The sequence below is a fragment of the Mobula hypostoma genome, chromosome 27 (genome assembly GCF_963921235.1).
Source record: "Mobula hypostoma chromosome 27, sMobHyp1.1, whole genome shotgun sequence".
Lineage (NCBI taxonomy): Eukaryota > Metazoa > Chordata > Chondrichthyes > Myliobatiformes > Myliobatidae > Mobula > Mobula hypostoma.
Genome location: NC_086123.1, coordinates 19,379,738 through 19,407,152, shown reverse-complemented (window position 1 = coordinate 19,407,152; position 27,415 = coordinate 19,379,738). Strand labels below are relative to the sequence as shown.

Genomic DNA, 27,415 nt, shown 5'->3' with positions numbered 1-27,415 from the left:
GAAGCTAGCGAGTAACGGCAAGGTTATTGAACTGGAGCCAGCCAGTCGTGATCGGGTCTGGCGCTCGCATTTTGAATTACGCGGTTGTGTGTTTTGAGGCGTTGGAACGAGGGGTAGTTTGACAGCTGCTGAGAGCCGTAGCCGAGCCAGCGGCGGGGAAGATGTCGGACGGGTCGTCGCCGAGCATTACAATAGAAGAAGTGCAGCAGCTGGTGAAAAAGAAAGATGCCATCGAGGCGCAGATCAAAGCTTACTATGACATCCTGGAGGGGGTGAGTGGTTTAAGGGATATCTTGGTGCTATCGAGCCATGGGGGACGGGCCGTAGCTCAGCGGGCTAAAATCCTGTTGATATACAGTAACTCTGACTACAATTCCTTGGTTCGTTCAAACACCATAACGTTATTTCACTCTCTTTCTGGACCGTAATCCAGCTGTGGTTTTGTGAGGACTCTGAATGACTTTGCATCTACCTGCGACGTAGTGTAGGTGACACATTCCACTTTTAGTGAGAAGGAGATAAAGATAGTGGTATTTTTCACCTTTAAATTTCTGCCTTTCTCATTTACAGGATGCTGTCATCTCAATTTCTGACACAGTAAGTTTGCAGATGATACAAAAAATTGCTGGCGTTATGGATTGTGTAGACGATTGCCAGAGGATAAGGCAGGATGTAGATCAGTTGCTGAGTATAAATTCATTTACTATTTTGTCAGGTACAGGAGGTACTGAGTGTATGTTTGTGGTCTCCTGCTGCCTGCTGTGGCACATCCACTTCAAGGTTTGATGTGCATTCAGAGATGGTCTTCTGCACACTACTGTTTGCTTACATCAGATTGAACCAGTCAAGCCATTCTCTGACCTCTCTCATTAACAAGGCGTTTTTGCTAACAGGACTGCCCCTCACTAGGTGTTCTTCTCTCACTATCCTCTGTAAACTTGAGAGACTGTTGAGTGTGAAAATCCCAGGAGATCAGCAGTTTCTGAGGTACTCAAACCACCCCCCAACAATCATTCCACGGGTCAAAGTCACTTGGATCACATTTTATCCCCATCCTGATGTTTGGTCTGAACAAGAAATGAACCCTTTGACCATGTCTGTATGTTTTCATACATTTGAGTTGCTAACACAGGATTGGCTGATTAGATATTTGCACTAACGAGCAGGTATACCTGTAAATGTAACTTTGCTAGATCAAATAATGACAGCACAAAAAGATCGTTACTTATCTTTTCACCCATTTATTTCTTCGAGCTCAGCCAGCGAGTGAACTTCGACCCGACATCAGGGAGAGACCCTTTCTCATCTCCCCGGTGGTTCTACAAGTTCATTGCCCGATGTCAGAATTGACAGAAGTTATAAGGCCACCAATATAAAAGAACAATGAGTTTGATAACCATTCCGGTCAAGTCAATGGACTATTGATACAAAAGTACAATCAATTTGTTAGACACTCCAGCCAACTTAATTAAAGAAAAGAATGTCCTACCTGGTTTGCCGGAGCCACAACTTAATGACAAAGATAAGAACATCCATCAAATTTATGCTTTAATTAAGAAAGGAATATTCTGTCTAATTTCCATCAGGTACAGCTTTTTGTCAAAATCAAAAGGTGTGAAAAGCCCAGAGACATCTTATGTGGATCTGGGCAAACTTTAATCATCTTGCTCCAAAGAAAGCAGCTGTGAGACATTATTCAAACACACTGCAGTCACAGCCATAGTCAGTACTGAATCCATTGTTTACAGGGATCTGAGAATCCCCCATTCCCTTAAACTTAATCATACCTACTAAAGTGGCCACCGAGTGTAGGTGGAGAAATAGCAGACGTGTGAGGTGTTGAGTTTTGAGAGATCATATGTAAAGGTGCAGTACTCTGTTAATGCCAGGACTCTTTAACAGTATTGATGTACAGAGGGATCTTGGGATCCAAGTCCATAGCTCTCAGAAAGCAGCTGCACAGGTTGCTCGGGTGGTAAAGAAGGCATGTGGCGTGTGCTTGCCTTTATCAGCTGGGAATTGAGTTCAAGGGTTAGGAAGTCACGTTGAAGCTTATTAACCTCTGGTTAGGCCACATGTGGAGTATTGGTTGCCCCATTGTAGGATGGATGTGAAGGCTTTGGAGGGTGCCGGAGAGTTTATTGGGATGCTGCATGGATAAGAGAGCAAGTACAATGAGGAGCGGTTGGACAAACTTTCGCTGATTTCTCCAAAGGTGGAAGCTGAAGAGAGATGAAATGCACAGACATAATATCTTTATTTCCAGGGTCCAGATGTCTAACACCAGAGACCATGAGAGGGGGTAAATGCACAGGAGATGAGTGGGTCATTTATTTTTTTTTACGCAGAGTGATGGATATCCGAAATGTGCTGCCCGAGAGAGGTGGAAGGAGGCACATGTGATAGAGGTGTTTAAGAGGCATTTTGATTGGTAAATGAATATGCAGTGAATGGAGGGATATGGATGTGCAGGCAGAGGCACTAGTTTGGCCGTGTTTTCATGACTAGTTTAAATAGTTCAGCATACAACATCATGGCATGTAGTATGTTCCATGTTCGTTCGTTATGTGTTGCGTCATATAACATGGGCGATCACGGTCCGTGATGTTCTTGGCATATTTTTGTACAGAAGTGGTTTGCCATTGCCTTCTTCTAGGCAGTGTCTTTACAAGACAGGTGACCCCAGCCATTATCAATACTCTTCAGAGATTATCTGCCTGGCATCAGTGGTTGCATAACCAGGACTTGGGATATGCACCAGCGCCCACACCACTGACCACCACCTGCCCCCATGTCTTCACGTGACCCTGATCGGGGGGCTAAGCAGGTGCTACTCCTTGCCCAAGGGTGATCTATAGGCTAGTGGTGGGAAGGACCGCCTTACATCTTCTTTGGTAGAGACGTATCTCCACCCTGCCACCTGTCAGTGCTGTTCAGAAGCATGTAAGTATAATCTAGCAATCCAGTTATCAACGGAATTACAGGACCGGCCTAAAGTTTAAAAAAAAAATGAACAGAGGGAATGTGGGCTTTATACAAGGAGCCCATCGAAATGGAAAACATCAATGAAGTGCAACTAATTGAATATCTGAGAATTTTAATCAGAATCAGGTTTATTATCATCGGCATGTGTCGTGAAATTTATTAACTTAGCAGCAGTTCAATGCAATACATGATTATAGAAGAAGAAAACAATAAAATGAATCAACCAAGCAATCAATTATAGTGTAGGTATACTGGAGATTAAAAATCGTGCAAAAACAGAAATAATACATACTGAAAAAGTGAGGTAGTGTTCACGGGTTCAATGTCCATTTAGGAATCAAATGGCAGAGGAGAAGAACCTGTTCCTGAATCGCTGAGTGTGTGCCTTCAGGCTTCTGTACCTCCTTCCTGATAGTAACAGTGAGAAAAGGGCATGCCCTGGGTGCTGGGGGTCCTTAATAATGGAAGTTGCCTTTCTGAGACACCACTCGTTGAAGATGTCAAGATGGAGCTGACTAAATTTACGACCCTCTGCAGCTGCTTTCAATCCCATACCAGGCAGTGATGCAGCCTGTCAGAATGTTCTCCACAGTACATTTACAGAAGTTTTTGAGTGTTTTTGTTAACATACCAAACCTCTTCAAACTCCTAATGAAGTAGTCACTGTCTTGCCTTCTTTATAGCTGCATCGATATGTTGGGACCAGGTTAGGTCCTGCGAGATGTTGACACCCAGTAACTTGAAACTGCCCACTCTCTCTGCTTCTGATCCCTCTATGAGGATTGGTATGTGTTCCTTCGTCTTACCCTTCCTGAAGTCGACAATCAGCTCTTTTGTCTTACCGATGTTGAGTGCCAGGTTGTTGCTGCCGTACCACTCCACTAGTTGGTCCATCTCGCTCCTGTACGCCCTCTTGTCTCCATCTGAGATTCTACCAACAATGGTTGTATGATCAGCAAAGCTATAGATGTTACTTCAGCTATGCCTAGCCACACAGTCATGGGTATGGAGAGAGCAGAGCAATGGGCTAAGCACACATCCCTGAGGCGCACCAGTGTTGATCATCAGCGAGGAGGAGATATTATCACCAATCCGCACAGATTGTGGTCTTCTAGTTAGGAAGTCGAGGATCCAATTGCAGAGGGAGGTACAGAGGCCCAGATTCTGTAACTTCTCAATTAGGATTGTGGGAATGATGGTGTTAAATGCTGAGCTGTAAACAGCATCCTGAGCTGTTTGTATTGTCCAGGTGGTCTAAGACCGTGTGAAGAGCCATTGAGATTGTGTCTGCCATTGACCTATTGTAGCCATAGGCAAATTGCAGTGGTCCAGGTCCTTGCTGAGGCAGGAGTTCAGTCTAGTCATGACCAACCTCTCAAAGCATTTCATCGCTGCAGATGTGAGTGCTACTTGGGCGATAGTCATTAAGGCAGCTCAGGCACTGGTATAATTGTTGTCTTTTTGAAGCAAGTGGGAACTTCCGCCTCTTAGCAGTGAGAGGTTGAAAATGTCCTTGAATACTCCTGCCAATTGGTTGGCGCAAGTTTTCAGAACCTTACCAGGTACTCTATTGGGACCTCCTGCCTTACAAGGGTTCACCCTCTTTAAAAACAGCCTAACGTCGGCCTACAAGACAGAGATCACGGTCACTGGGTGCAGCAAGGATCTTCACAGCTGTAGTTACATTCTCCCTTTCAAAGCGGGCATCTGGTAGTGAAGCGTGGCTGTCATTCATGCTATTGGGTTTCGCTTTGCAGGAAGCAATGTCTTGCAGACCCTGCCAGAGTTGTTGTACATCCGATGTTGCCTCTAACTTTGTTTGAAATTGTCTCTTCGCCCTTGAAATAGCCTCCGCAAGTCATACAAGAGGTGCCAGAATCATTTACTTGCATCGATGCTGCACAAATACTGAAAACGTGATTGTCCTTTGAAAAGAGAATGATTAAAATACTGAATATCAATAACATCTTCTCATCGACCTGTTTAGGGTTTTGAAAAGTTAAATTCATTATGTCTCATGTATTGAAGCACATTCTCCTTGATGACTGCCAGAAAGCATTTGAGCCCATTGCTATTCAATTCATCGATGAATTAGAGGTAATTTTAGTTCTAGTCACAGACAAAGAGATTATAGCACACTCGTATTTGGCATTTACATTGATCTGCTGTACCGATGCAGTCATACAGGGACAAAGGGAATGTGTCCAACTTTGTGTCTATAAATTATATGGATTTCTAATCCCTGCACAAGGATTATAGATATGGGGTTTTGATCTATGCTTTGATGGTGCGTTTATGTATCTCCTGTTGCTCGAAGTACTTGTTGATTATTCTGAAAAGGATCTAGTGCTTTCCCAGTGTTTACGATGAATAAACTCTTCTTGGATTTCCAGACTGGTACAGATTTCAATTTTAAAATTGATACCTATACCTGTCTGGAAGCCCAAGAAGAGTTTATTCGAATTGATTTGATTAATCTGTCTGGTGCTGTAATATGTTCGATAATGATGAAAAATATTAATGTTGACACAGCAAATTGCTTTATCAGTGGAAGCATTGCAGTTAGTGCATTGCTTTACAATGCTAACATGGGTTTCCTCTGGGTACTCTGGTTTCCTCCCACGTTCTAAAGACATATGGTTAGGGTTAGTAAGTTGTGGGTATGCGATGTTGGAAGCAGGGTGACACTTGCAGGCTGCCCAGCACGATCCTCACTGATTTGATTTGATGCAAATTATGCATTTCACACTGTGTTTTGATGTACAGGTGACGTATAAAGCTGATCTCTCTAATCCCTCTTTAGATCTTGTTGCACAAGTTAGATCTGCATGATAAAGATTAGTACAGATTTACCCTTTATGGGTTTTCGTTCCATTTTCATATGTGATTCTGAAAGATATTCAATGTCTCATTTGCATTCTAACTAATTGTACTTGTTGCTGTTTTAGCAAAGCCACGCCGGAATGGATGAACCACTAGTTGATGTTGAGGGTTACCCACGATCAGATATTGATATTTACCAAGTTCGAACAGCTCGACATAATATCATTTGTAAGTATTGTTGACAGTTTTAAAATGTTTAAGTGTACTAAAGGAAAAGGTGTTCCTTCTAGCTTCTAATACATCGCACTGTCATTTTACTGGTTGTATGAACATTCTGGATGCATAATTATTGGATAAACAAGTTCTGAATATTAATTCTATGTTTAGACTGATAGATTCTTTTAACGTAAATTGGCGTGATTGTAATGAAGACTTTTCTTCTTGGTACTGTGATTTTTCTTATCGCTGTTTTTTTGACTGGGACTTGCAGGATGTTGATATAGTCAAGATTTTCAGTCCTTCCTCACAAGTGAAACACTTCCTCCAACGCCACCATCCTGGTGAATCTCCTTTGCAGCTTTTATGAAATCCATGCTTCATCTTGAATTAAAATTAAATGACTGATCCTTGTCAAAAGATTTCTTTTCAGTTTGACTGTGATTGTGGAAAAGCCATTGTTAATGACCGTATTTGAAGATGAGGTTTAGAAGGTAGCAAGGGGGGTACATTTAAAAATGTTCACAATGTGCCCTTTTTTTTTGTCTATTGAAGGTTAGAGAAAATTAGGCTTAGGTTTCCATCTTCTGTGGGAGTCTTTTATTTTGCCTTATGTTGATGAGAAGCCTGAAAGTTATGTTGAAAATGTCTTCACACCTTTTACAATGGGTTGGGTATGGCAGTTATTGTTCTGACCAGTGCTCCTCTAGTTTTGTGAAAATGTGATGCGGATTTTTTTTTCTTTAAAAAGGTCTACAAAATGATCATAAAGCTTTGATGAAACAGATTGAAGAAGGGCTGCATCAGTTGCATGCACGTGACAGGGAAAAACGCAGACTCGATGAGGCAGAGGCTCATCAAGAGAGACTGCAACAGGAAAGTCGAATAGTGCCTGCTTTTGCCAAAGTAGGCACTGTTAGTCCAGGTTCACCAGCCAGTATGTCAGTAAGTATGTAAAAGTAATCAAGCTTATTTTTCGATGTTTGATAAATCCCTTATGTTATTTTCTATGCTGCATTTCTCAGTGCAGATGGTTGCTTGCATGGGGCGAGACATACTGTAGTGCCTGGCTCTTGCCAGTGCACTGAGAGTGATTATTTCAGAGAAGGTTGCACCCAGGATTACCATAGAGTAAATGGCTTGGTCCAGGGTGCACATGTGTCTGATCTCGACAGATTAGAACTTCTCTGCCAATGACTTTGGTCTACACTGTTTAATGCATGGAAATTATTACTCAAGACTAGCTGTTGGAAAGCAGGATAATGGCAGTGGAGTGCTTGAAGTTGGATATTGAAAGTTACACCTGGGTTTCACCAACTTGTATATGGAAGTTGATCCCTTTTCTTTGGATAATTTAGGTAAGGGAGAATATGTAGATGAGAAATAACAGGAACCAGATCAAATTAATTAGGTAGCTCCAGAAGTCAAGTTGGAAGGAGGATGAGAAGTCCTTGTTGAACATCCTCTGGCTGTGAACCATAAAAAGTGAATCATGGAACTTTTGTAATGTGAAAGGAGGCATTCGTCCTACCATACCTGTGCTGGTCAAAAAGAGATACCTGATCTTATACACTAGGTAACTAATGTCCTGAAGAAGGGTCCCTGCCTGAAACATCGACTGTTAACTCTGTTCCATAGATGCTGCTTGACCTGCTGAGTTCTTCCACCATTTTGTGTGCGTTGCCTAATTTTATTCCACCTTGCAGTACTAGGTCCGTAGTTCTGTTGAGCACAGTTTCTCAAGTATGAACCTAAATCCATTTTAAATGTGAATAAGGTTTTCTGCTGCCACCATTCTTTCAGGCAGTGAGTTCCAGACCCCAGCCTTCTGGTGAAAACTTTTTCCTCATCTTCCCTCTGCTCCTTATATTGATAATTTTATAATTATACTTAATTATAAAGTTATCGGTATAAGGATCAGACTTTTATGTAAAAAGAAAGGCCCTATTTTGATCCCTCTTATTCAGCTTAATTAGGTCTCACTTAGGTCTAACCAATCCAAGGCAATTCCGTTGATCTGAACAGTCATGGAGAGATTGAAATAATCTGGAGAATGGTCATGGAGAATGTTAAATGGAATATTGCATCCCAGAGATTGTCATGGGTTTGTCAGTGTAAATATGTTTTGAGAGATTTAGATAGGTCGTTGGCTGAATGACCTATGAGAGGCAGTAATAAATATGACAAAGGGGTGACTAGAGATAGAGAGGAAAAAATGGTAGTATGTAATGGTATGGTTTTCAATCACTTTATATGACTGGAACAGAACGTAAGGTTTGGTCTTAAAGCAAAATGTGATTGAGAATGAGATGAGGTCTTTGTAGTTGAACGTCATTACTTGTCAATTTTTTTTTAATTGTTTTTGGAAAACTGCACTAGCCATCCAATAATTACATTGACATTTGTAATGGGAGGCACTTTATTAATGCATAATATTTTCTCTTCTAGGGTTTGCAGGTTGGTGACGAAATTGTGGAATTTGGTTCTGTAAATACACAGAATTTCCAAAACTTGCAGAATATTGCCAAGGTTGTCCAGCATAGTGAAGGGGTGAGTGGCTGCATCCTTTGATGACAAATACTGATTTTATTGTAATTTTTGAATATATTCTGCAAATGTATTTCAAGCGATCTCTCCTTGTGTGCTTCTTTGAAGGTTATTTGTTTTTCATGTGTTGTATTGAGCCTGAATCATTATCTGGATGGGAAGGATGAAAAGGAATTATAAACACCTGACATAGTTTTCTTATATTTTGCCCAAACATCTCTGCAGCCAGCTTAAAGAAATTATTTAATTGCATCTTTTAACCTCTTGTCTAATGAAAAACCTTCAGAATCGTCTCCTGCCTTTCCTGTCCCATCCTGATATCACTCCCCTCCTATATAGCTAGACAAGATTATAAAGTAGAATGTGAAGTGGGAGTTTATTTTTGCACATAAGGTCATGAAGCTGTCTGTTACAATACAGTGGTTGAATGTAGGATGGAGGTGTAAAGAGATTGTACGTCTATGGTGTAGGTGAGCCTGTTGAGGTCAGGGAATTGAAAAAATGGTCATTGTGGTGGAGGCCATCAGAGGTGTCACGGATGTAAATGGGAAGGGACAGGACCAGAGAAGAAAAGTTAGACTAAGGGTAGGAAGAAAAAGTTTGTGGCAATGACATTCTGCCAGGGGTCTTTGTGGACTTTGGGCTGGAGATAGAAGCGCATTTTCTCTGCTGGGACACCATAAGGCTGAAATCTGCGGAGAGATCTCCTGAGGATTCAAGTGTTTCCTCAGACTGAAGACTAGAATTATCAGTGTATTCTCAGGGCATGGATCAGGATCACTATTTATTTTTCTAAACTCCAAGCTGAATAGGTCAGTCTTACTCTATCTGGTCTCATAGGACAACATAGTCGCCCCAAAAATCAATCAAATTAATTGACACTACACCCCATCTAAGGTAAGTATTACTTCCCTGGCTAGTAAGTCCATTCTAGCATGTTTTGATTTTAACTCAGGTTTCTAGCATTTAGTAACATCTGCTTTTCTAATTAATTTATTTTCAGATATGGGAACTTGAATTATAAAATTGTTGCCTGATATGCTGAATCAATGTCCAAAATAATTGAAATACTTTGAAATATTTCTAGGGAAATCAGTAAAGCGTTATGTAAATGCAGATATATCAGGAGTTTATACTTTCTCGCCGTGCCTGTGTGGGTTTCCTCCGGGTGCTCCGGTTTCCTCCCACAATCCAGTTGGTAGCGTAATTGATTGTTGTAAATAGTCCCGGGATTAGGCTAGTGTTAAATTGGGGTTTTCTGGCCAGTGTGCTAGAACAGCCAAAAGGGGCAGTTCTGCGCTGTCCCAATAGGTAAATAAATTAAACAAGTTATCCACATGTTTTCAGAGTTTAAGACTAAAAAAGATAGAAACTATTTCAAGTTGTATTGATGACATTTTTTTAATTGAATTCAATCTATAAGTTAAAAAATAAAACAGTTACCTAGTAGGTCTGGAGTCTGATTTGTTCTTGCATTAATGGGTAATTTAAATTCATGTATTTCTTTGGTTTACTACAGTAGTATTTTCTTACAGAAACCCATAAGCATTACAGTTATTCGAAACGGACAGAATGTTCATCTCAGCCTTACGCCTCAGCGATGGAGTGGAAGGGGATTGTTGGGGTATGTTTTTTATTACATTAAGATAACTAATTGAAAATTTATAATATTAAATGAATAAATACGTATGTCTTTCATGCATGCATTTTTTTGGTCTTAATGGCAGGACTGAAAGAGTGATGATTCTTTTTGGGTTACCTGATTTTTACTGCTTAGGAGCAAAGACACCAATAGTCAGTTCAATGTGTCTTTATATATTATAAAAAAGTAATGTATACACTAAATTCTTCAGCTGACTTGGCTCTCACTTAAAATGATTCCTAATCACTAATTTGGATTTTTAATTCTTTACTTAATGTGTAGTTTACTGAGAAATGACATGAAACTGAATTTAAGAGTATTTCAATTGCCTATTGTCTTTGTTCCATTTTAAAACTAATTTTAAAAGAGGCATATTTTATAAGGAACTCTTTGCTGATGATATTTACCATGTGATGACAGATGGGAGAGGATTGAGAGGATTTGTCCCCATCATTCCTTCCAATTTTTTTAGTGATTAATATTGGGGTGAGCAATGACAAGAATTAATTCTTAAATATAGCTTCTTAAATCTTACCATGTGTGGGTTTCCCAGAGTTGAGAAACTTAGCAGTGGAAAAAAATAGCTGAAACGTTTAGCTGCACAGATTAAGGCTCTTGAGACCTAAAAGACAGCTGTGATTCAGCTGGAAGCACCCTTGTCCCTGAGTCAAAGTGTTATTGATTTAAGATGCACTCCAGAGACGAGAGCACTGCAGTAGCCTGTCAAGAATATTTTCCTTCAGACACTAATACCAGCTGATTGTTTAGTAATCCCAAAGCATTGTTTCAAAGCGGATCTGAGGATTTACTCCCATCAGAGGTCCCCAGCCTATTTTATGCCTTTGACTTCTACTACCATTAGGAACCCCTGTGCTAGAAATGTATATATTGCTCAACCGACACCTTTGAAAAATATTTATTTGTTTCTGCGTTGCAATTTGTAAGGGTTTTCAATATACAAATCTGTTGCTGAGGTTCATTCATTATAACATGGACCACACTTCAAACCTGGTTCAGTCGCTGTAACGTACTTTGGTATGTCCCAGGAATGTGTAAGTTTGTATTTCTCTCTTGCAGACCAAGAAGATTGGGAGTATATTCCACAATCTCTCCATGAAGTGTCTGCCTTCCCTTTGCCAGTTCCAATCATTGTCTCTCCCTAGTGGTGGCCTTATCTTTGCTGCAATCTTTTGCCAACATCTACTGGCCAAAATCAGTGGGTTCCTTCCCCATTTGCTAAGGTCTATCCTATGGGTTCTTAAGTGTGGCTTCCTGCAGAATTTGTACAGTTGGTCAAAAGCTACATTGGGTTTTTGGCTTTGTGCAATATATTTAAAACTGGTTACTTTATCTTTAACCCATTAATACAGCATAGTTGCAATTCTGATAGCAGAGGGCAAATTTTCAAATATTTTAATTTGTATGTAAAAATATAGGCTAAGGCACAGAAGTGTATTTAAAATTTGAGCAAAAAAATTCACAATCAATTTCTCTTTTTCCAGATGCAATATTGTTCCTTTGCAGAACTGAATATCTTTGATTCCCATTGAAAACTTATTCAACCACAAATTGTACGCTGTTATGAAAACAGGAGCAAAGTTGGATCTTGAAACATTAGAATAGTCATTTCTGTTACGGGTTTTGAAATATATCCAAATTGAATTTGAATAAGAATTTATTTTGAAACTGCTATATCTTTAATTCGTTTGTATAAGGATTTTTTCATGTGTTTTTATTTTTCAGATTTAATTATAAATTCTTTCATTATTTTTTGTTATCATTTCATTCTTTAGCTAAGCTGGTATTGAGGATGTGTTTTGTTATAATTAAACACTTGGCATGAAGTGATTGAAAAGTTAAGTTTGACTTCTGCTTATTACTACTTTTCTTCCACTCCAATATGAAGAAAAGGCAACATCTAATTCCGGTCAAGGATGATTTTTAAGCTCACATAATGGGATGTTGAGTTCAAATATTTTGGTAATTTATGGATGATGATGATGATCTATTCTTGTTATGATAAATTAAAATTTAATGCATGCACTTACTACACACGTTGAAAATGAAATTGTAATTTTTAAAAAAAGAAATTGGTAATATTTAGTTTTTGGACTTTGAAATGTGTTAAGCATCACAAGAGTTTGATATGACTATGTTTTGTTATTCTGTTTAAATGTATTGGATCTTTACTCTTTAAAGTTCTGAATATTCAAATGAATATGTGGTGTTGAGGAATCAAATACTAAACAATTTAAGAATAAAAATAAATATTTATGTTAATTTGTTAGCATTAATGTCTACCTTAACTTCTTACTTGAAATTACGGTTTTTTTGATCAGCCATAAGGTTGTGCTGCTAAGTCATTATTTATCCAGTTATATACTGCTTCTTTCTTTCCTTTCAATAAGAATAATATAGTTTTTAGTTTTTGCATATGTTTATAGATTCTAATCTTGTTCCCCAAACTCTAGTTAATCGAACACATTGTGGATCATTTTTAGATTATGAAGACACGCAGTCCTCTTTTATTGTCATTTAGTAATGCATGCATTAAGAAATGATACAATATTTCCTCTGGTGTGATATCACAAAACACAGGACAGACCAAGACTGAAAAAACTAACAAAACCACATAATTATAACATATAGTTACAACAGTGCAACAATACCATAACTTGATGAAGAAGTCCATGAGCACAGTAAAAAGTTCAAAGTCTCTCAAATGTCCCACATCTCACGCAGACGGGAGAAGGAAGAAAAACTCTCCCTGCCATGCCTGACCACAATCCGACTCTGAGTCATCCGAAAACTTTGAGCCTCCGATCAGCTCTCGGATACCGAGTACTGAGCGCCATCTCTGTCCGAACAATTCAACCTCAATCTCGGTCGCCAACAGAAGGCAAAGCCGGGGATTTTGAGGCCTTCCCTCTGGAAGATTCCTGACCACGCAGTATACAACAGCAGCAAACTGGCGTTTCAGAAATTTCTCTAGATGTTCCTCTGTGCTTTCACGTCCGTCTCCATCAAATCAGAATTGTCCACAGCCCCTATTTAACGGATACAATATCATTTTTCACCGGAGGGCTGCGCACATTAATATCACTAATGTATTTTCTAGATCTTATGCACAATAATTTTTCAAATTTTTTTGCGAAAGCTTAAGTTTATTTGCGCATCTAGTGTTTATTCACAGGATGAAACTATTCAGATCAAGGGCAATACAGATAAGAAAAAAATAGACCCAAGAGATTCTGCAGATGCTGGAAATCTTGAGAAACACACATTGAGTGCTGGAATTACACAGCAAGCCAGGCAGCATGTATGGAGGGGAATAAACAGTCGATGTTTTGGGCAAAGACGCTTCATGAGTACTGAAAAGAAAGATGGCAGAAACGAGAACAAGAAGATGGGGGCAGGAGAGGAGTACAAGCTGGCAGGATAGGTGAGATCAGGTGAGGGGAAAGTGGGTGGTGGGAGGGGGAACAAAGTAAGAAGCTGGGAGGCAGAAGAGGTAAAGGTCTGAAGAAGAAGGAACCTGATAGGAGAGGACAATGAGGAGGAGAACTAGAGGGAGGTGAGGGTAACCAAAATGGGGAATAGGAAAAGAGAGAAGTGGGAGGGTGAAGTAATTACCAGAGGTTAGAGAAATCGATGTTCATGCCATCACGATGGAGGCTATCGAAATGAAAACTGAGGTGTTGCTCTCAAGCTGATTTTTGGCCTCATCATGTCAATAGAGGCGGCCATGGGCAGATGTGTCAGAGTGGGAATGGAAAGTCAAATTAAAATGGGTAGCTATTGGGAGGACCTGTCTTTTTCAGCGGGCAAAGTGGAGGTGCTTGATGAAGCGGTCCCCCAGTCTGCGTCTGGTCTCATCACTGTAGAGGGGTCTGCACCGGGGGCACCAGATACAGGTGACCCTGACATCCTCACAGATGAAGTGTCACCTCACCTGGAAGGACTGTTTAGGGCCCTGAATTGTGGTGTGGGGAGAGTTGTAGGGGCAGTGTAGCAATCTTATTTGCGGGGATAATTTCAATATTAGATTTTATACAATCCTTGCATTCATTGTAGAGAGTAAATTAGAAATAAGCATAGTTAACTTCATACCTAGGTCCCAAACATTCATTTGGGCCTACTGTTACCCATTCCTTTAACTGTCTCATGAATCATATTTTTCCTAAAACCTTCCTTCCCGACTTTCCTTAAGGTGATGTTCTCAACCAGAAGTTTGTTTAGTGATGAGATCATGATAAACTAGTTACTAGATTTTTAGAATTTAGTTATGATTGCCAGTTCAGAGGTGTGTTTTTTGTTTCAGAAGAGGAAGAGCAAGTTGTTTATAACACAGGCAAATGCTGGTGCATTTAACAGAAGATTTTAGTTTAAATGTCTCCATTCAGTGTTGATATTGCTTAGAACTGTCACATTACTGATAACACAGAAGGAAGCCATGTGTCAACTCCTGTCTGTGACAGCTCTTTGAAAAAGTAATCCGGTGTAATCCCACAGCCAAGCCTTTTTCCAGTGTGGATGGATGGATGGTGAATGGTGATATTATTGTTTCTCATCCAGCTGTTTGCCACTTATTTTAAAAATGGATTTCATTTTGAGTCTTCTTTCAGAGGGAAATAGTTATTACTTTTTGGTTTATTAAAACTATTTAATTTTGATTAAATGCATCCTGATGAAGGGCCTTAGCCTAAAATGCTGACTGCTTATTCATTTCCATTGATGCTGCCTGACCTGCTGCGTTCCTCCAGCATTTTGTGTGTGTTACTTTGGATTTCCGGCATCTGCAGCATCTCTTGTGATTCTAATTTTGATTGTGTCGGATTTCTAAAAATGCGGCACTCCTTAGTTCAACTTTATAATTTCAGTCTAGATTAATAATAAAAAAAAACCCAGGTTTTTCTGATTGAAGCAAGGTTATGCCGACTTGTGGTATAATGACTTATTCAAATATTTTATGGGTTATTATGACATTTGTTTCTGTTAGAAATCCCCAAACTGGAAATGGTGCCAGATTTTCATCCATTTGAATTTGTGTACATTGTGTTTGAAGATAATATTCTGAAGTCTCTTGAAAGATATTATATAAATTTATCAATTTTGACTGAAATAAGTTAAAAATTGAATGTTAATTTTAACCAGACTTGGTTACCTCTGGTAATGGTTGTTTACAGTGTTTTAATAGCCAGAGTTTAATCCTAAATTTCCATGTTGCCACTGTTAATGAAAAATATATTCAGAATGAAAGTACTAAAACTTACAAAAACAGAATAAGTAACCTTGTAGTTTGGCAGATGTTTTATTGAAGGACATTTGGTGTACATACTGTATATCCAATTACTGGATTAATTTATGTACAAATTGTTTGGTTATTTGTATATGGTGTCTCATGTGGGTAAATCATTAACTGTTGTTCAATTACATACTGTTTCAAAGTTGCCCTATTTTTTTCGAAGGCATCCTTTGCACATCATGCAAATATAATCAAATTATTTGCTTTAATTTGCAAACGGACAATCCATTTTCATAAAAGCAGCTAGAAGTGAAGCCATATAAGTGTATGTTATATTTAAACATTTAAAAAATATATAATCCATCCAGGAACTTGCACTGAAACATTCTTACATCTGGTAATAAAACAGTGAAAGTCCCTTTTAGCCGCTGTTGTTATAATTGATGGAGTACAACTGTATAAATTGAGTCCTGTGTGACCTGTTTAGTGTTTCCAGGATTTTATCTGCATATTGTTCAGTTCACTGCAGTCCTCAGGCAAAGAATTCCAACAACAGAACCCAACAATAGAAGACTTGAGGAATACACTACATTTACCAACATTCCCAGACTTACCCCGCCAAGCTCTAGTATGTGGATCCCCACTCAGTGGGTTAGGGGAGTGGTACAGCTCAGTCAAGCCAATATTTTATCAGAATCAGGTTTATTATCACGGGCATGTGACGTGAAATTTGTTATTCCAATTAATATTAACATGACATTAGTTATTAATATACAATCCTTAGGCAAACAGTTCATTGTGTTTAAACCCATTTCATCTATCTGCTACACACTGGCTTGAGATTTTAAACTCTAGTCCTTATCCATAAAGCCTTCGCAGTGCTTGCATCCAAGTTCAGTGTGTCCCAGACATCTTTCATTAAGTTCTCCAGCAGCAATTGATCCCTAGATTTGTCTCAGTGGCAATAACCCTATATGGCACAGAGTTCTGTGTTAAGCAGTTGCATCGGACAGACTTCTTTCCAGATCTTGCAAAGTCATATTCCACAGGAGGCGGACAAAGGTTTTCTTAAATTTCTTCAGGTTTTCTTGGAATATGGCTGTTAAATGTAAGTTGGCTGTTGTCAACATTAGGAAAGCAAAGTCTTGGTGCTTGTTTATAAGTTTTGCTGATGACGCGTTCTGTCAAATGAATCGAATATCCAACTTTATTATTGTGTTTGACTGGTGAAGTTTAAAGCGATGATTCACCCATGCCCCTATTATATAGCGGTGGTAGTAGTGAAAAAGCCACCAGGGGTTGAATGTAATGCACCCTGTTAACCCTGCACGTTATATTACTGCGGTTCAGTGATGTAGGAAATTAACTGTTAAGGTAGCAGGAAAGTTGCCCATTTGGGATATTCCGCGAAGAGAAAACCACTTGTTTCTTCACGTCTCCAGTTCTGAAGAAGTCATTGACCCCTCTCTACGCACGCCGAGTTTTTCCACCACTTTTGTGTATTTATTTTAGATTTCTGCCGTATGTTTGTTTAAAACGAATCAATCCCTTTAACTACTAACTGTCGTTTACCCAGTTTCTTTTACTGTACCTCAGAATCAGATTTAACATCACCGGAATATGTCGTGAAATGTGTTAACTTTGCGGCAGCAGTACAATGCAATACATGATAATATAAAAAACGAATTACTGTAAGTATATATGTTTATTAAATAGTTGTTAAAATAAGTAGTACAAGAACAGAAATAAGTAAAAAAAAGTAGTGAGGTAGTGTTCATGGGTTCAATGATCGTTCAGAAATCTGATGGCAGACGGGAAGAAGCTGTTCCTGAATCGCTGAGTGTGTGCCTTCAGGCTTCTGTACCTCCTTCCTGATGGGTAACAGTGAGAAAAGGGCATGTCCCGGGTGATGAGGGTCCTCAATGATGGACGCCGCTGCTTGAAGATGTCATGGATACCACGAAGGCCGGTACCCATGATGGAGCTGACTAACTTCACAACTTTCTGGAGCTCCTTTCGACCCTGTGCAGTAGTTCCCCCCTCCCACCCTCCCAATATCAGACGGCGATGCAGCCAGTCAGAATGCTCTCCACAGTACAGCTGTGGAAGTTTTCGAGTCTTTTAGGTGACAAATGAAAACTCTTCGCAAGGACCTCTGACTTTAAGCATCGTTGAAACAATGGATTGTCCGGGTGTGACAGACCATCTGGTTCAGTCCAATCAGCTCCACTGATGTTGTGAAGCTGCTCTTCGACGAGCCTCTGGCAACCAGTTCGTTGTTACCCGTATCCTAGCAACAGCGGTGAGCCTGGAAACTGACTGAGACTTTGTGTGAGATTATAAACAATTTGCTCCTCCTCTGCCAAAATAAGAACAGCCTTTTTTTCGGGGGGAACCCCAGAAGTTTTGGGTAAGTAACGTTTATTCTAACGCAGGAAACGGCTTGACAGTATTATTGAAAACTGTTCATCTGATATCGAGATGTGAAGCAAAAACTTGGCGAACTGGAGGGGAGACCGTCAGTATACTCGGGGGCTGGAGGCTGGAGTCTCGCTGCGCCGCCATGAATACGAACAGACGGGAAGTGATAAGGTGTCCTTGACCTGTAGTGTTTCTCTTTGCACAGTGCTGGGCCCACATTTGTTTTCACTTTACATTAATGACATCCACGAAAAAGTCACAAGTACCACCAGACTTTTTGCTGATGATTGTTTGATATACTGGCCAATTAAGTCAGCTGATGATGAAGATGCTCTCCAAAAAGATCTTGATAGTATGGTTGAGTGGTCTCAACAATGGGGCATGCAGTTCAATCCTTCTAAATGTGAAACCATGCGTGTCACCAGGAAGAGAAAAGCAGGTAAAACATCATATAAAATCCTGGGTGTTACCCTTGAAGAAACCAAACAGATAGAGTATCTTGGTATCAAAATCCAGAATGATCTACGCTGGAATAGTCAGACGGATCATGCAACAGGAGCCCTAAATCTTTTGAGATGCAATTTTCATCATTGTTCAGCTACAGTTAAGCAGAAGTTGCACCTCACCCTTGTTAGGCCAGATTTGGAATATGCAGTCGCTGCATGGGACCCATACACAAAGAAAAACACTACTTCCATCGAGCGAGTCCAAAGACAGGCAGCCTGATTTATGAGAGAGAAGTGAGTGTTACTCAACTTTTAAATTCATTAAAGTGGAACTCTCTCCAAGATAGACGTGAAGCACACCACCTGACCTGTTTTTACAAAATGGTTAGCTCGGCATAGACTACCAATCCCACATCAAACTATTAGGAACAGACGAGGGCACTCAACTCAATTTAAAATACTAACTACCAAGTCAGATGTGTATAGCAATTCATTCCCCCCCCCCACCCCCGCACAATTAAAGCATGGAATAATCTTCATCCTACCATAGTCACACAACCAAACCCAATTAAATTCAAGGCAGCTTTTCTTCTTCAAAAATCTCCTTCTTAAGTCCACCCTCCACCACCTCCAGTTTAAATTCCATGCGGAATATTCTGGAGGATCGAGAACCAAGAACAGATGCAGTCTGGCATGCTTTTTCTCCTTTCTCTCCCCCCTCCCCGTACCGTTTCTATTTCAGATCCCCAGGGTTTTTATAAAAAAAATCTATTTTCGTGTGCTGGATGATTGCAATTCAAACAACTCAAGAAACTCCACGTCACCCGGGATAAAGCTGGCCTCTTGGCTTGCAGCTTAACTCCCACTAACTTAAGGTTCTCTCCCTCGAGACTGACGACAGTTTGTTGCGGCTGCACTATGCTTAAACTGCCAGAGTTTATTTACCACTTCTACCAGCTGAGGGGTATATGGGAACTACTCCAAAGCTCTCCACCAATCCCGATGCAGGACATCCTTTGCTTTTCCTTTGCCACTGGGACAAATTCTCGAAACTGGGTGGAGTTCATCGTCTGTCTGTCTGTATCTTGTTTTACGGCGGTTGGCATCCAGCTTAATGGTGCATTACCGCCACCCTCTGCTCCAGAATGTGCACTAGACATATATTCTAAATCCCTTCACCCAATCACACACACACACAAACCTACACTTCACCCTCCCATCTTTGACCATCCTAGTATCCTATTCCTGTTTATTCGTCATATTCTATAAAAAACCCCTGTACCCCTTAAAAATGCTAAAAATACCCGGACTTGTGCTCTCTCACCCATGCCCAGCAACCCTTTTAATGTGAATTCCTGCATCCCAAACTCCCTTAATTTATTTCTCATCATCTCTCTCTGTATCCCATACTTCCTGCAACACAAAACTACATGTTCTACTGACTCCTCTTCCTGACATTCCTCACACAATCCTGTCTGGTGTTTCCCTATCATTTTCAATGTTTTGTTTAATGCACAGTGCCCCAGCCTTAACCTAGTCCACACAATTTCCTCTCTTCTGTTTCCATTACCTACCCTAGTAACTGCAACACTCTTTTGTATTTGATATAAATGCCTCCCTTTCCCCTCCCTGTCCCATCTTTCTTGCCACGTTCGGTTGACTTTTTCCCAGATTACACACTTAACCTCTGGTTTACTGATATTAATGTGCATTTCCACATTTTCTTTCTTTAACGCCCTCTTTGCCAACTCATCCACCCTCTCATTCCCCTTCACCCCTACATGTGCTGGAACCCATAGAAATTTTACCTGACCTCCCTGATTTGCAATTCTTGTAACTAACTGAAGGACATGAAAAGACCTTAAACTTGCTAGAACTGAGGATGAATCTGAACATATCAATGCTTTGGCTTGTCTGGCTTTCTGCACCCATTGCAACGCAACCAACACTGCCAGCATCTCCACTGTAAACACCCCTAACTTATTAGATGTTCTGCTGATTCCAATTTCTTTTGCTGGTATTACCACCCCAAACCCTGTCACTCCTGTTTCAGGTTCCTTCGCACCATCCATATAAATGTGAGTATAATCACTATACTTTTCCATCACATGACAGTTAAATGCATTTACCAAATCTGTTTTATATCTTTCTTTCCTTTTTACCTCTAACAAATGCCAGTCTATGTCAGGCCATACAAGCTTCCATGGAGCTACAACTGGATAAACTACTGAAGGACTTATCCTCAGATCAAATACTCCACATTCTTTCGCGATATCATTTCCTACCCGACTAAAGGTATCCCTCTGAAACCTCCCATTTTCCCAGCACTCCTGCAACACTTCTTTAGTAGGGTGAGAATCATTGTGCCCCTGCAAGTTAGCCCAGTAGTTTGCCATCAGTTGCATCCTTCTTAGTTCCAAAGGCATTATTCCCATTTCTACCTGTAGGGCTGACACTGGTGACGTTTTAAAAGTCCCACTGTACCCTCTCAAGGCCTGAGCCTGAATCACATCCAGTTTCCTTATAAGAGACCTAGCTGCTGATCCATATACTATATTTCCATAATCCAATACAGATCTTACTAAAGCCACATACATTCTCTTCAAAGCTGAGCAACTTGCTCCCCATTCCCTACCAGTCAAACATCTCATCACATTTATTACTTTTTTACATTTCTCCTCAACTTTCCTGATATGGTCTGCCCATGTTAATCGTGAATCAAATATAACTCCCAGAAATTTAAATGATGCAACCCTTTCTAATTCAACCCCATACATCCTTAAATTCTTCCCTACCTCAACCCTTTTCCTGGTAAAAAATACAGTTTGAGTTTTGTCTACTGAAAATCTACATCCCCAATCATAACCCCACTCCACCACTTCATCAATTGCTTCTTGTAGTTTCCTGATTATATGGTCCATGTTCCTGCCTCTTTTCCACGAGGCCCCATCATCCGCAAACAGTGACCTACCTATATCCACTGGTACCTTTGTGAGGACATCATTGATCATAATGATGAAAAGTAACGGGCTAATCACACTACCTTGAGGTGTGCCATTTTCCACTATGTACTGTTTTGATAATTCTGATCCAATCTGAACTTGAATGTTTCTACCAAACAAAAAATCTTTAATCCAATTAAAAACTCTCCCACCAACCCCCACCTTGTGCAGTTTAATTAATAATCCTTCCTTCCACATCATATCATAGGCTTTTTCAATGTCAAAGAACACTGCCACTACTGACTCTCTATTTGCCTGGGCCTTCCTTATTTCAGTCTCTAACATAATCACTGAGTCCATGGAATTCCTTCCCTTTCTAAAACCACTCTGATAACTTGCCAGCATTCCCCTTTTCTCAAGCTCATATGATAACCTTTCTGTTATCATCCTTTCCATTATCTTACATATACTTGATGTTAATGCAATTGGTCTGTAGCTAGTAGGTTTTGACAGATCCTTGCCAGGCTTCCTTATTGGAATTACTACTGCTTCTTTCCATGCACTTGGTAATCTTCCCTCCTCCCACACTCTGTTATAAAAATGCAGCAACTTCAAGAGTGCTCCTTCTCCTAGATTTTTTAGCATCACAGAGTATATCGGATCTTTCCCTGGGGAGGTTGGTCTCGATCTCTTTATTGCTCTCACCATTTCTGCTAATGTAAATGGATCATCAATTATATCATCTGTTCCTTCCCTCCTGCTTAACACACCTGGGTGTTGGCTCATTATTCTTTCCCTTCTTCTTCTCCCTTCTTCAGACAAATTTTCTGAACTGTGTATCAGTACAAATGACTTGGCCATGACCTCAGCCTTATCCCTACTGGAGACTGCAGTTTCTTCCTCAGATATCATTACTGGATATTCCCATTCCCTTCTATCTCCTCCCATCCTCTTAATCATTCCCCATATCTCTCCCACAGGTGTTGTTCTTCCTACCTTGTCGCAAAAACTCCTCCAACTTGCCCTTTTAGCTTGATGTATAGTTCTTCTCACCACTGCCTGTGCTTTCTTATATTGAACCAAATGCTGCATATTATGGGTTCTTTTAACTAGCCTGAATGCTCTATTTCTGTTTTTTACAGCCTGACAACATTCCTCTGTCCGCCATGGTACCAGTTTTCTATTCATCCTATTTTTACTCCTAGGTATAGATCTTTCTGCTGCCATGATAATTGCTGAAGTCACCTGACTGTTTAATTCATCTACATTTCCAGAAATATCAATCTTTGTCAACCCTTCTTCACTCAACTTCTGGAACTTACTCCAATCAGCTTTTTCAAACACCCACTTTGGGGTTCCGCCACCTGGTCTTACTTCAATTCTTTCACCCACTGAACACAAAACTGGGTAGTGATCACTACTGCCTACTGTTGAAGCAGTCCAAACTCCCCAGTTACTAATGCCAGCCAAGGTATTAGACACTAACGTAATATCTAACACTGACTCAGTTCCTGTTGTTATATCTATCCTTGTGCCGCTACCATCATTCATACACACCAAATCCCTTTCTTCCATCAAATCTTTAATTACCTTTCCATTTGGATCTGTAATCTGATCCCCTCATATTGTGCTATGAGCATTGAAATCTGCACACCACACTACCCTATGTCTGTTTTGTCCTTGTATCTTTAATAGGCTGTCCAAATCCAACCTTTTACATGGATTGTAGTAGTTAATTATAACCACTCCCTCCTCTCTTTCCCATACTTCCACCGCTATGTATTCCTGATCATCTCCTTTTTCCAGTACCCTATATGGTATACCCTGCTTGATTAACATAGCACAACCCCCTCCTCCCCCTAGATTTCTATCTTTCCTTATCATTGTATACCCATATACCACAAAGTCTAAAGTTGGTTTCAACCAAGTTTCCTGAATACACACTACATCCAGTTTTACAACCATTTCTTTAATAAAGTGCTTGGATTCCTGGCTATTGGCCAGTAAGCTCCTTGCATTCCATTGTAAGAGAATCACCATAATTAGTATTAACCAACACATGACACTTCCTGGCTTGACTGATTACTGAGGTTCTCCCTCACTTCCTCCCATGTGAGTCCTACTAACCCTAAATGGTTTACTGCTGCTTTTACCACCAGCTGAATTTTGTCACTTTTTGACTTTACCTCAGCAGTACTATTAATCACTCCTGCAATGAATGTTACTAGAGCCTTTTTGTCTACATAAATCCTGTCATTTGTTCTTTGTTGCATCTCTCGTATCCCTATTGCTCCCTGTTCATTAGGAACATTATTCTGTTCTCTTGACATTCTTACAGCTTCTGCATAAGTGATCTTTCTTTTCACTCTTATTTCTTGAATTTTAGTCTCCCGTCTCACAACCTCACACCCACTATATGCAACATTATGAGCTCCTCCACAATTGCAGCATTTTGGTTGAACTCCAGTTCCGCACTTTCCATATTCATGATCACCCCCACATCTAGCACATCTCCTCTGCCTTTTACAGTTTTTAGCCACGTGTCCAAACCTTTGACAATTATAGCACCTCAATGGCTTTGGCACATACACCCTCACTGGGTAACTCATGAAACCCAGGAACACCTTCCTTGGCACTCTTTCTTCTTCAAATTCAATCAATACAGATTCACTTTCCTTTTTCACTCCCTCCTTTGTTGTTTTCAGTCTTTGAACATTCATTACTTTCCCTCCTTTGATATTCTTCTTTATCTCCTCCATATTTATACTCATTGGTATCCCCGTGATCACTCCTTTACAACCACTGTTTTGTGCTCCCACCCTCCCAGTGTATTCCACCTTGCATTTTCCTATCTCTTTTAGCTTGAGTGCTTTCTCAAGTTGTTCCTCACTCGCACATCTTACCAATAAGTTGCCATCATTAAGGACTTTTGCAAATACTATTTCCCCTATCTTATTTGTCAGAGTTGTTGTTAGCACAAACGGGTTAATTTTCTTCATATGTCCCTGAGCCTTCTCATTAAACCTAATTATGACAACACCTCCTCTCTGAGCTTGTTCATCTTCCTCACTTTCAGAGCTTTCTCCACCATCATTTCTTATTCTTTTATTCCCTTTGTCTTGGTTTTTATTCATCCGACCCCTCACTACCTCCTCATTCCCTTTATTTCTCCCTTCACAATAATCCACCTCTCCCCAGCTGCCTACCTCTGGTCCCAAGTCTCTATCCCTCTCCTTCTCCACTTTCTTTCCCTCAACCCCGCCTCTTATCTTGTCCGCCATTACCGGACACACACGACCCCCTCCCAGCAATTTCTGTTCCTTCCCCACTCTCTTTCCCTCAACAGGTTCCAAAACACACTCACGCATCAAGCAAAACACAGCCAGCTTCCAGTCCGTCGAGAGAGAAAAACGGAGTTCATCGTTTCTCCGTGTAGACAATTAGTACCGGGGGGCGGGGGGAGGGGGCGGGAGGGGAATTACTCTCATTACCATAAAACGACCACGTTCTGTACATGATTTTAAAAAATCGTCAGCATTGTGATCTCAGAATAATAAAAAAAAATTGGTTATCTTTTTTCATGGCTATTCCTTTTGAGAAATTTTTTTTCTCAATCTATATATAGTAAATTCCTAAATGAATTTTAATTAGGAATTACAAATATGGAAAATCATCAGCTTAAAATGTTAATGCCCAGTAAAGCTTTGGTTTACATTGTTTAGCGATTTGACGATCGTCTGATGAATGCCAAGAGATAGTGTATAGTTCCCTTAATCATGGTTAATGGATTCTCTTGAACATGGCACGACTTCATCTATACCCATTGCCTTCAGTTTCATCAAGGCTGCTCAATGTTACACTTAGTTAAGAGCAGTGACTCTCGTCTCATCTCCAGAATTCATCTCTCTTTATGTTTGTTCATGTTCAGTTCTGGTCGCCTCACTACAGGAAGGATGAAGAAACTATAGAAAGGGTGCAGAGGAGATTTACAAGGATGTTGCCTGGATTGGGGAGCATGCCTTATGAGAATAGGTTGCGTGAACTCGGCAGTTTCTCCTTGGAGCGACGGAGGATGGGAGGTGACCTGATAGAGGTGTATAAGATGATGAGAGGCATTGATCATACATGGAGCTTAGAAAAATAGAGGTCTATGAGTAAGCCTAGTAATTTCTAAGGTAGGGACATGCTCGGCACAGCATTGTGGGCCGAAGGGCCTGTATTGTGCTGTAGGGTTTCTATGTTCTATGTTCTAGACGGAGGTCTTGCGAAACCCTAACAGTATTAGTGAGCAGATTATTGGCGGTTTTGAATGTTACTTTATAGTATTTCGATGACACTTTCCATCACTTTGCTGATGATTGACAGCCAACAGTTTGGGTAGTAATTTGTTGCTTTTGACAGAGTAATTCTCCACATTGTTCGGTAGGCGTCAGTGTTGTAACTGCCAGTATTGGAACAAATTGGAAGCGTCTAGTTCTGCTTTGTGCCGTCGGTACAACAGCTAGGGTGCCGATGACGCCATAATCTTTGCTGTATTCTGTGTCCTCGGTCACTTCTTGATATTTCTTGGCATATCTAGTTAGGTGAAGAATGGATTTAGTGGTGGTTTGGATCTGAGGAAGTAATCATTTTGGAGTATCTGGTTGACACTGGTGAACATGGTTGTAAATGTTTCAGCCTTGTCTCTCGCATTCACATGCTGGGCTCCACCATTGCTGTAGACCGAGATTTTCAGGGGCCTCCTTCCATCGTATTATTGCCTGCCACCAATTCTAGTCACTAGATTTTGATCTTATTGATTAGCTTTGTCTGTTGTTTTGTCACATTGGGATCTGATGTCAGAATTACTTCTTACACTTCCTGCAAATCATTTACACCTCACATTGAATCAGTGTTGATTCTTTTGCTTAATTATTCATAGCATAATAAATAGGAGTCGTGGTAAACCATTCAGCCCCTTGTTCCTGCTGCACCATTCAATAAGATCCATTGTTCATCTTTTATATCTGCGCCTCATCTCCAATATCTAAATACCTGTATCTTGATTTCTGATTTAATTGTACTGAGTTACTGAGCCTCTGTGATCTATTATGGGATCTAAAGGTTGGCTATCAACTGTGTCAAGAAATTTCTTCTGTCCTGAATGGCTGACTACTTACCTTGGGATTTCCATCTGAATATAGCAAGCAGGAGAAACATCAGTTCTGTATCTACCCTCTCAAACCCTGTAAGTGTTTTGCGTGTTTCCATTAGGTCACCTTTGATTTTTAAAAACCCAAGACAATGTCTGCATTATTTCTCCCCCATATGACAAACACATCATCCCTGGAATCAATCTTGTAAATTGGGAGAGTGGAGTTCGTATACTTTTAAATTAAAGGGATACACATAACTTGTGAATGATATATTAACTATTTAAATCTTAGTTATTGTGTGTTTACTGCCACAACTTGTGTTGCAGTTTTCTAATTAGCCATGGCCGTCTCACACATCACACGCCATTATTTTCTGCTGCATTAAAATGGTTTGTTAGGAATTAAAATGGTTGGCCACCAGGAAATTCTGCTTTAGGTGGCTGGAGCGGAAGTGCTCGACAAAGCGGTTCCCCAACTTACATCAGAATTACCAGCGTAGAGGAGACTGGTTCTGGAGCACTGAATGCCATAAATGACCCCAACAGATTCACAGGTGAAGTGTTGCCTCACTTGGAAGGGCGGTTTGGGGCCCTGAATGAAGGTGATGGACGAGGCACTTTGTCGAACACCTCTATCCCATCCACCAAAAGCGGAATTTCCCGAAGGCCAAAGATTTTAATTCCGGTTCCCATTCCTGTCCCAACGTGTGGGTCCATGGCCTCTTTTTGTGGCACAATGAGAACACCTTCAGGGTGGAGGAGCAACACCTTATATTCCGTCAAGTTAGCCTCCAACCTGATGACATTAACGTCAATTTCTCTTAATTTTTTTCCCTTCCCTCTTCTATTCCCCACTCTGGCCTGTTAACTCTTCTCCTCACCTGCCTATCACTATCCCTGGTGCCCCTTCACCTTCCCTTTCTCCTGTGGTCCTCTCTCATCTCCTACCAGCCCTTTTACTTTTCCCAACCACTTGGCTCCATCTATCACTCTAGCTAGTCTAGCTTCCCGTCC

The 27,415-nt window shown here is 40.4% G+C and overlaps 1 protein-coding gene across 1 annotated transcript; it reads left to right on the top strand.

Annotated features, from left to right (window-relative positions):
• The first annotated feature begins 116 nt into the window (after positions 1–116).
• Positions 117–12,472, top strand: psmd9 (proteasome 26S subunit, non-ATPase 9). The gene is made up of 6 exons (XM_063034101.1): positions 117–272; positions 5,934–6,036; positions 6,776–6,969; positions 8,473–8,574; positions 10,107–10,195; positions 11,716–12,472. Exons 1-6 carry the CDS (start codon positions 162–164, stop codon positions 11,741–11,743), a joined length of 627 nt encoding a protein of 208 aa, XP_062890171.1. The 5' UTR covers positions 117–161; the 3' UTR covers positions 11,744–12,472.
• The last annotated feature ends 14,943 nt before the right edge of the window (positions 12,473–27,415 follow it).